Source organism: Palaemon carinicauda, chromosome 26 (genome assembly GCF_036898095.1).
Source record: "Palaemon carinicauda isolate YSFRI2023 chromosome 26, ASM3689809v2, whole genome shotgun sequence".
NCBI classification, from domain to species: domain Eukaryota; kingdom Metazoa; phylum Arthropoda; class Malacostraca; order Decapoda; family Palaemonidae; genus Palaemon; species Palaemon carinicauda.
The window spans coordinates 66,488,355-66,499,717 of NC_090750.1; the positions used below are offsets into that span (position 1 = coordinate 66,488,355).

At 35.5% G+C, this 11,363-nt stretch overlaps 2 protein-coding genes across 2 annotated transcripts; one reads left to right on the plus strand and one right to left on the minus strand.

Moving 5' to 3' along the window:
• Positions 1–4,834: 4,834 nt before the first annotated feature.
• On the plus strand, positions 4,835–6,010 carry LOC137619976 (probable DNA double-strand break repair Rad50 ATPase). Its single transcript, XM_068350257.1, has one exon. The coding sequence runs from the start codon at positions 4,835–4,837 to the stop codon at positions 6,008–6,010; it is 1,176 nt and encodes a 391-aa protein (XP_068206358.1).
• A 1,494-nt stretch (positions 6,011–7,504) lies between these two features.
• LOC137619977 (trichohyalin-like) lies at positions 7,505–8,839 on the minus strand. The gene has a single exon (XM_068350258.1). It carries the CDS (start codon positions 8,837–8,839, stop codon positions 7,505–7,507), a length of 1,335 nt encoding a protein of 444 aa, XP_068206359.1.
• Between the last annotated feature and the right edge of the window lie 2,524 nt (positions 8,840–11,363).

The window sequence follows — 11,363 nt, forward strand, 5'->3', positions numbered from 1 at the left end:
AAAATGGACAACCTTCCACAGTCCCAAAAAACATTGAGCTTTTACCTTTAGTCTTTCAGCCTTCATCGCTAAAAGATCTCAAGTCTAAAGTTGCACCAACGCAGGAAATTAAGAAGAAAAGGTAATCCAACTATGATTCTAAAATATAGAAATTCATGTGACGACATTTTAGGAATCTTTTCGAATTGGGAATATTAGGAGTGTGTAGTGACCACAGCTAGCATCTATATAAACTACATTTAGAATATGCTGTCTTTAGATGAAATATATATAAAGTTCTCGTCTACAAATAAAAGAATAAATGGAAAACTAAACATTCATTTAACGAAATTTTAAAAATGAAAACCAAATGGGTATGTACTACTTCCCTAATACACTTGAAATTTTACTTATATTAAATATTGTTTGCATCAAAATATCTCTTCGTATTGATAGAATCATTACAACATTTCATGAAAAGTCATCATGAATGCATCAAACACTCAAAATAACCTTACCCTCTTCCACCATCGCTAATCCAGCAACAATATACGTAGTGCACTCACCTGAAAATAAAAGAAATGAAACTTTATAAAATAAGATAATTAAAGATGAAACTAACTAACATCAGAAAAAACACAAAAGCAATAAAACTGACACAACTGCAGCATGACTGGCAGTTCAGTTCAAACCTACCAACACTCTCCTTCAACACAAAAGCCCTATCACTTCATTTCAAATCTACCAGAACTCTTATTCACCCTAAAAGCCCTTTCTGTTCATTTCAAATCTAACATCACTCTCATTCAACACAAAAACCATTTCTGTTCAGTTCAAATCTACCAACACTCCTATTCAACCCAAAAGCCCTTTCTGTTCAGTTCAAATCTACCAACACTCTCATTGAACCAAAAAGCCCTTTCTGTTCAGTTCAAATCTAACATCACTCTCATTCAACACAAAAGCCCTTTCTGTTCATTTCAAATCTACCAACACTCTTATTCAACCCAAAAGCCCTTTCTGTTCAGTTCAAATCTACCAACACTCTTATTCAACCCAGAACCCCTTTCTGTTCATTTCAAATCTAACATCACTCTCATTCAACACTAAAGCCCTTTCTGTTCATTTCAAATCTACCAACACATTTATTCAACCCAAAAGCCCTTTCAGTTCAGTTCAAATCTACCAACACTCCCATTGAACCCAAAAGCCCTTTCTGTTCAGTTCACATCTAACATCACTCTCATTCAACACAAAAGCCCTTTCTGTTCATTTCAAATCTACCAACACTCTTATTCAACCCAAAAGCCCTTTCTGTTCAGTTCAAATCTACCAACACTCTTATTCAACCCAAAAGCCCTTTCTGTTCAGTTCAAATCTACCAACACTCCCATTGAACCAAAAAGCCCTTTCTGTTCATTTCAAATCTACCAACACTCTCATTCAACACTAAAGCCCTTTCTGTTCATTTCAAATCTACCAACACATTTATTCAACCCAAAAGCCCTTTCTGTTCAGTTCAAATCTACCAACACTCTCATTGAACCAAAAAGCCCTTTCTGTTCAGTTCAAATCTAACATCACTCTCATTCAACACAAAAGCCCTTTCTGTTCATTTCAAATCTACCAACACTCTTATTCAACCAAAAAGCCCTTTCTGTTCAGTTCAAATCTACCAACACTCTTATTCAACCCAGAACCCCTTTCTGTTCATTTCAAATCTAACATCACTCTCATTCAACACTAAAGCCCTTTCTGTTCATTTCAAATCTACCAACACATTCATTCAACCCAAAAGCCCTTTCTGTTCAGTTCAAATCTACCAACACTCCCATTGAACCAAAAAGCCCTTTCTGTTCCGTTCAAATCTAACATCACTCTCATTCAACACTAAAGCCCTTTCTGTTCATTTCAAATCTACCAACACTTTTATTCAACCCAAAAGCCCTTTCTGTTCAGTTCAAATCTATCAACACTCTTATTCAACCCGGAAGCCCAGTCGGTTCTATTCAAATCTACCAGCACTCATTCAACCTAAAATACCTTTCTATTCAATTCAAATCTACCAACATTTTCATTCAACTCAAAAGCCCGTTCTGATCTGATAAAATATGCCAACACACTCATTCAACCCAAAAGTCCTTTTTGTTCAGTTCAAATCTGACAGCACTTTCATTCTACCCAAAAGCCCTTACTGTTCAGTTGAAATCTACCAACACTTTCATTCAACCCAAAAGTCCTTTCTGTTCAATTCGAATCTACCTGCACTCATTTAACCTAAAATACCTTTCTATTCAATTCAAATCTGCCAGCACTTTCATTCTACCCAAAAGCTCTTTCTGTTCTGATAAAATATGCCAACACACTCATTCAACCCAAAAGTCCTTTTTGTTCAGTTCAAATCTGCCAGCACTTTCATTCTACCCAAAAGCCCTTTCTATTCAGTTCAAATATACCAACACTTATTCAACCCAAAAGTCCTTTCTGTTCAGTTCAAATCTATCAACACTTTCATTCAACCCAAAAGCCATTTCTATCCAATTAAAATCTAGCATCACTCTCATTCCACCCAAAAGCCATTTCTGTTCAATTCAAATCTACCAACACCCATTCAACCTAAAAGCCCTTTCTGTTCAATTAATATCTACCTACACTTTCATTCAACTCAAAAGCCCTTTCTGTTCTGTTCAAATATGCAGAGTCTCATTCAACCCAAAAGCCCTTTTTGTTCATCTCAAATTACCAGCACCCATTCTACTCAAAAGCCTTTCCGGTTTAGTTCATACATACCAACACTCTCATTCAACCCAAAAGTCCTTCCTTTTCAATTCAAATGTGCCAACCCTCTCATTCAACCCAAAAACCCTTTCTGTTCAATTCAAATCTGCCAACACACTGATTCAATCCAATAGCCCTGTCTGTTCAATTGAAATATGCCAACACTCAGTCAACCCCAAACCGTCTCTTAAATTCAAATCTCCCAACCCTCTCATTGAACCCAAAGGCCCTTTCTTTTCAATTCAAATCTGCAAACTCATTTAATACAAAAGCACTTTCTGTTCAATTCTAATCTAGTAACACTCTCCTTCAACCCAAAAGCCCTTTCAGTTCAGTTCAAATATTTCAACACTCATTCAACCCAAAAGCCCTTTCTGTTCAATTTAAATCTATCAGCAGTTTCGTTCAACTCAAAAGCCCTTTCTTTTCAGTTAAAACCTGCGAATACTCTCATTCAATCCAAATGCCTTTTCTGTTCAGTTCAAATATGCGAACACACTCATTCAGCTCAAAAGCCATTTCTATTCATTTCAAATATGCCAAGACTCATTCAACCCATAAGCCATTTCTGTTCAATTCAAATCTACCAACACTCACATGTTACCCCCAAAAAAACTTTCTGTTTCATTCAAATCTGTCTACACAACCATTCAACCCAAAGGCCCTTTCTGTTCAGTTCAAATATACCACCATTCATTCAACCCAAAAGCCCTTTTTGTTCCATTCAAATCTACCCACACAAAAATTTAACCCAAAAACTCTTTCTGTTCCATTAAAACCATGTAACCCAAAAGCCCTTTCTTTTCAGTTCAAATATACCACCACTCATTCAACCCAAAAACCCTTTCTGTTCCATTCAAATCTGTCTACAGAACCATGCAACACAAAATCCAGTTCTTTTCAGTTCAAATCTACCAACACTCATTCAACCCAAAAACCCTTTCTGTGCAATTCAAATCTGCCCACACGACCATTCAACCCGAAAACCCCTTTTATTCAATTCCATCGCAAACCCACAACTGGTCCTCTGCCAACTACCCTACCCTATTCTATTCCATTCAACATCCAATACTGAACAGAACTACAACTCAATCCAGCAACTCGAATTCAGTTACGAGGAAGAAATCCAGCATCATGGCTTTTGAAAGCCACAGAAAATAATATCGAAGTGGATGGGGGGGGGGGGGCCATTGGCATGCTAATCCCTCACTCCAAAGGTGAATGGAACAAAAACACAAAATCTCTCTCTCTCTCTCTCTCTCTCTCTCTCTCTCTCTCTCTCTCTCTCTCTCTCTCTCTCTCTCTCTCTCTCTCTATATATATATATATATATATATATATATATATATATATATATATATATATATAGTATATATATATATAGTATATATATATATAGAGTATATATATATACATATATATATATATGTAAAATATCTAGATGGTTATGCATAAACATGTACGTATATACAAATATATATATATATATATATATATATATATATATATATATATATATATATATAGTATATATATATATGTATATATATATATATATATATATATATACCAACACATATATGTTTAGTTATATATGTGTGTGTATGTATGAATATGCATGCACACATACACATATATATAAATAAAATATATATATACAGTATATAAATATATATATATACACATATATATACCAACACACATATATGTTTAGTTATATATGTGCGTGTATGAATATGTGTATGTATGCATATGCATGCACACATACACATTATACATACATACATATATATATATATATATATATATATATATATATGTGTGTGTGTGTGTATATATATTCATATAAAAAGCTTACATACGTATGCATAAGTGTATACCCGAGACAGGGACGATGATGATTAAAACGTTTTACAACCGAAATGTTCAAATAATCCTATTTTTTTGATAAATTAAACTCACTTTAATCTGATATTTTGAGAAGAATATTTGCTGAAATTTCCAGAATTTAAAAATAAAACCTGGAGATCGAATCCTATATAAACAGGTGAGCGTCGTTATTCATCACATATCTAACATGGATAAGTTATTTGAAAAGACTTGGCCTTACTTGGCCCTCACAGCTCTCTACGGAGTCGCCGTGTTCCGTGAAGCCTCCGGGAATCCTCTTCGGTACATCTTCGCTGGAGTCAACCATGATGGTCAGGACAACGTCTTTGGGATCGACAATTCCCTTCTCTTTGTTTTACTTGGAGCAGTTCTTTTATTTGTTGTGAGACAAGGAAAGCGACGAAAGACTGATGAAGAAGAAGAAGACTTGAAGAGAAACATTCCGGAGCTCTGTGCCACACTAAAAGAGCAAGTAAAGAATCTGCATGTGATTGCCGTTGATATGACAAATATTCAGAACCTGGAGCGCAAGCTGAAAGAAACAGAGGATTCCAAGAAGAAAGAAGAGGTGGGGAATATCTTAAGATTTAATAAGCAGCAGTTGGAGCATCAGGCCTTGGAAGACAAGATCCGTTGCCTCGAGGATCAGAAGAAACTTATGGAAAAGCAGATGGCGGCTTATGAAAGGTCTAAAGCTGAACTGGAAGAAAAGCTCCTTCAGATCAAAGAAGAAAACAAACACCTGAAGAAATATGCTGATGAAGTGGCCCACAGAAATGATAACTTGAATAACCAGGTGATGAGTCTGACGGATCACTTGGCTGAGAGCAATTGCCGACTCGTTCAGCTACAGACTGTTGCAGATAAGATGCACAAGAATCTGTGTAAAATGACTGAAAAAAAGATGGAGATGGAAAAACACATCCAGGCACAAGCTGAGATAATCGACCGTTGCAAGAATGACAAGGAAGAGATGCAGCTTGAAGTTGAAGATCTACAAAAAGAAGTAAGATTCCTTTCTCAAGCCAAGCAAAATCTGGAATGCCAGCTACAAGAAAAAGACACCAGACTCCGCAAACAGAATGCGTTGCTGCAAGAGAGAGATGGTCGTCTTCAGGAGATGAAAGAGAAAGCCAACGCCATCGATGGAGAAAATAATCGACTGCAAGATGAGCTGCAGCAGCTACAACGAGAGAAGGAGCAGTGTCTCCGTGACCTTGAAAATGTCAAGATGCAGAAGAAACAACAAGAGGAAACAAACACAAGACTCCAACAACAAATATCTCTTCTCATGAGATGGCGCCAAGGTGTGGCCTTTGGCCTGAGGAAAACTGACGACCAGCTCGCCAATGGGGCTCCATAGGAAGGAACAAAGTTTCGTTTTAAGTTTTTAAAGGAATGCTCATTCTTAGTATGTTGAAATTTGTTTTGTAAATATATAAAAGGAACTATTTGTAATAAATGTTTTTATTTTATTTTTCTGTTTCATTAACCACAGAAATTTGACTTTTGTGCCCATTTGACTATTAATTCGCAAATGACCCAATCATCATAAAAACTGTATTGCATTGCGAACTTGATAACGCAATAATTTAAACTTTGGTGTCTTATTGTGATGATATCAAACAATTATTACTTGAGGAATATACAAATACAGGCATCCACATTCACATTTGCTTTGTTTTCTTCCTTTTCACAAAAGGACATCGTAAGTTTTACCTCTAAACTGAAAGAATCAAGACTAATTTTTCCAAAATTTTCAAATCTTTTCATAATGTTTCCTTGAAGAAGAATTAGTTATTAAAATTTGTTAATAGTTATTTCAATTAGTGGCTGATGACTGTTCGTGGATGTAAGAGGGTTTAGAACTGGTGGAACTAATTGACGATGAAGACACTTGATAATATCCAGGCCATGTTGTCAAGCAAGGGGGCCAGGGAGACCCATCGCTGCTAAAGAGCAACTGACGAGAAATTCAGTTGCTGCTTTTTGTAGTAAAAGTCAAATGACGATGGTCAGCGAGATGGAAAAAAAGGAAGTGGGAAGGGGAGTAAAGTTAAAGGCCAAAAAGTGGGTGCAGATCTGTTAATCTGATATAATGAAGATTTCCTAAACTTTAATATGCGCCTACTTTTTAACCTTTTATTTTCGCTCTCACTTCCCCTTTTTCCATCTCACTGACCATCTTCATTTCACTTTTACTACAAATACTGACAGCTGATTCCCCCTGCGTTCTCTTCGGAAGCGAAGGGTCTCCCCGGTACCAATGCTTGGCATCATATCATGAACTTCATAATCCGTCTTCACCACCAATTAGTTCCAGCAGTTCTGAATCCTCTTAAATCCACGAACAGTCAGCAGCAACTAATCGAAATAACCAGTAACGAGTTTCAATAACTAATTCTTCTTCAAGGAAACATTATGGAAAGATTTGAAAATTTTGGAAAAATTACTTGATTCTTTCAGTTTAGAGGTAAAACTTACGATGTGCTTTTGAAAAAATTAAGAAAAAAAAAAAGAGATGTGCATGCCTGTATTTGTATATTCTTCAAATAAAATATAACCAATTTTAGAACTTTTGTGTTTAATACCTGTAGAATAAGCTACCATATCTTATATCATTGCGTTATCAAGTTCGCAATTCAATACAATTTTCATGACGGTGATTGGGTCATTTCTGAATAAATATGGTCGTCAAGTGGGCGCAAAAAGCAAAGACTTTTCTGTGGTTAATGAAACAGAAAAATAATTAATATAATTTATTACAAATAATTCCTTTTATATATATACAAAACAAATTTTAAAATACTAAGAATGAATATTCCTATGAGAACTTAAAATGAAACTTTGATCCTTTCTATGGAGCCCCATTAAAGAGCTGTTGATCAGTCTCCATCAGGCCAAAGGCCACACCTTCACGCCACCTCATGAGAAGAGAGATTTGTTGTTGGAGTCTTGTGTTTGTTTCCTCTTGTTGTTTCTTCTGCATCTTGATGTTTTCAAGGTCACGGAGACATTGTTCCTTCTCTCGTTGTAGCTGCTGCAGCTCATCTTGCAGTCTATTCTTTTCTCCATCGATGGCGTTGGCTCTCTGGGTCATCTCCTGAAGACGACCGTCTCTCTCTTGCAGCAAAGCATTTTGATCCCGGAGTCTGGTGTCTTTTTCTTGTAGCTGGTATTCCAGAAATTGCTTCGATTGAGAAAGGAATCTTACTTCTCTTTGTAGATCTTCAACTTTAAGCTGCATCTCTTCCTTGTCATTCTTGCAACGGTCGATTATCCCAGCTTGTGCCTGCATGTGTTTTTCCATCTCCATCTTTTCTTCAGTCATTTTACACAGATTCTCGTGCATCTTATCTGCAACAGTCTGTAGCTGAAGGAGTCGGCAATTGCTCTCAGCCAAGTCAGCCGTCAGACTCATCACCTGGTTATTCAAGTCATCATTTCTTTGGGCCATTTCATCAGCAGTTTTCTTCACGTCTCTGTTTTCTTCTTTGATCTGAAGGAGCTTTTCTTCCAGTTCAACCTTAGACCTTTCATAAGCCGCCATCTGCTTTTCCAAAAGATTCTTCTGATCCTCGAGGCAACGGATCTTGTCTTCCAAGGCCTGATGCCCTAACTGCTGCTTTGAAAATCTTAAGATATTCCCCACATCATCTTTCTTCTTCTTAAAATCCTCTGATTCTTTCAACTTGCGCTCAAGCTCCTGAATCTTCTTCTTAAAATCCTCTGATTCTTTCAACTTGCGCTCAAGCTCCTGAATCTTCTTAAAATCCTCTGATTCTTTCAACTTGCACTCAAGCTCCTGAATCTTCTTCTTAAAATCCTCTGATTCTTTCAACTTGCGCTCAAGCTCCTGAATCTTTGTCATATTAACAGCAATCACATCCAGATTCTTTACTTGCTCTTGCAGCATGACATAGAGCTCCCGAATGTTTCTCTTCAAGTCTTCTTCTTCTTCTTCTTCATCAGTCTTTCGTCGCTTTCCATGTCTCAGGCCAAATAAAAGAAATGCTCCAAGTCCAACAAAGAGAAGGAATTTGTCGATCCCAAAGACGTTGTCCTGACCATCACGGTTGACTCCAGCGAAGATGTACCGAAGATGATTCCCGGAGGCTTCACGGAGCACGGCGACTCCGCAAAGAGCTGTGAGGGCCAAGTAAGGCCAAGTCATTTCAAAGAAGTTATCCATGTTAGATATGTGATGAATAACGACGCTCAGCTCTTTATATATGATTCGATTTCCAGGTTTTATTTTTAAATTCTAGAAATTTCCGCAGATACTTGTCTCAAAATATCAGATTAAAAGTTATTTTAATTAAAAAAGAAAAAAAAATATCAGAATTTGAAGATTTCTGTTGTAAAGCGTTTTAACCATTTATCGTCCCTGTCTCAGTTATACACTCATGTGTATGTATGTAAACTTTATATATATATATATATATATATATATACACACAAATATATATGTGTGTGTGTGTTTTTGTGCGTGTGAGTGTGTGCGTGTTTGTGCGCGCGTGTGTGTGTATGTGTGTTTGTGCGTGTGTGTGCGTGCATGCATATGTATACATACACATTCATACACACACATATATAACTATATATATATATATATTGTGTGTGTGTGTGTATGTATGTTGGTTTGTATGCATAACTATATAGATACGTTTTCTACACACACACACACACACACATATATATATATATATATATATACATATGCATACATACATACTACCACCACCACATACGTATACAGAATTGCATTCACAGGGAAAAACTTAATGAAGCAGACCACGTAGTTTCAGGAAGGAAGTAGCAAACATTCTTTAGCTAGAATTCAAGCGATGAAACTAATATCACGCAGATGCGACAAGTAAGTCGGCTAGAAAACCAAGTAGATTAAAATCTTAGAATTGGTGAGAGTTGTCTTCTCCTTAATCTTTTACCATATTCAAATTTAAAGTAGTAGATTGGATAAGGCACCAGCCACCCGTTGAGATACTACCGCTAAAGAGTTATTGGGTCGTTTGATTGGATCCCTCTCTCTGGTTACGGCTCATTTCATCTTTGCTGACACATACACAGAATAGTTGGGCCTATTCTTCACATATTCTCCTCTTTCCTCATACTCTTGACAGTACGGAAATTACCAAACAATTCTTCTCTCACGAAGCTACCTACTACACTGTAATTGTTCTGTGGCTACTTTCCTCTTAGTAAGGGTAGAAGAGACTCTCTAACTATGGTAAGCAGCCTTTCTAGGAGAAGAACACTCCAAAGTCAAACAATTGTTCTCTAGTCTTGGGTAGTGTAATAGCCTTTGTACCATGGTCTTCCACTGTCTTGGGTTGGAGATCTCTTGCTTGAGGGTACACTCGAGCACACCAATCTATCTGGTTTCTCTTCTTGTTATTTTGAAGTTTTCATCTTCTTGTTACTTTCAAGTTTTTATAGTTTATATATGAAAGATTTATTTTCATGTTGTTATTGTTCTTAAACTTCTCCTGTAGTTTTTCTTATTTCCTTTCCTCACTAGGTTAATTTCCCTGTTGGGGCCCTTGGTCTTATGGCATCCCGCTTTTCCAAAAAAAAAAAAAAAAAAAAAAAAAAAAAAAAAAAAAAAAAAAAAAAAATAATAATAATAATAGGGATAATTATCATAATGATAATATTAATAATAGAACTTATTGAAAGGTTTCCCTTGTTCATTTTAGCCAAATCTAGTGGGCTTCTGCACACATTTGCAAGTAAGTTAGCAATCAGTTAGTATATTTCACACGTTATCTCGTTCTCTGTGTAATTGAAATAAATTTATAAATAGTTTAGAGTAATTAAAAAGCATTCGAAATATATGGATCTCTCTCTCTCTCTCTCTCTCTCTCTCTCTCTCTCTCTCTCTCTCTCTCACAGAAAAGGAATTGAGATATTGACGAAGAAAATATAGAACTGTAGTTTATGGGAAGATTGGATTTTTTCTCATTCTTCCTTGATATCCATGTTTTTCTATTACCATATGTAAATGTATTTATTTTACCATCATAACCTCCCTGTCATAATAGTCAAGTTAATTTTGTCGTCGTCTGCGCTCCATATTGCATTCATATTTATAAGGTTATTCGCTCACTCACACACACATATGTGTATATATATATATATATATATATAGATAGATAGATAGATATAAATATAGAATGGGTGTATGTATACATATATACATATATATATATATATATATGTATATATGTATATATATATATATGTGTGTATACATTTATATAAAAAGCTTACATACATATACATAAGTGTATAACTGAGACAGTGACGATAAATGGTTAATACACAATAACCTTATTCAATGAAAGACAAAGTAAAAAAAAAAATTAGACACTATAGTAAAGCATTAAATTAACCCTAAGACAATAACAAGCAAAATGTAATTTCTATACATAAAAGCGTGGTTAAACCACACTTTACACTGTTCTTACTATTAGTTAACTTTTCCAACTATTCCCTACAATGGTAAGCTAGTTAACTGCCCTCCTTCTTTCACCTATTTTTCCTATTAACAAAAAAGACATATATCATGAAAAAACAATATCATCATATAATCATATAAAATACAAGTTTCATTAAAGAAACAATATCAATGGAAATGCTGATCTAATTTCTAAAAAATTTAAAAGAAAAATCATTTCTTTCGTGTTATATTCTCC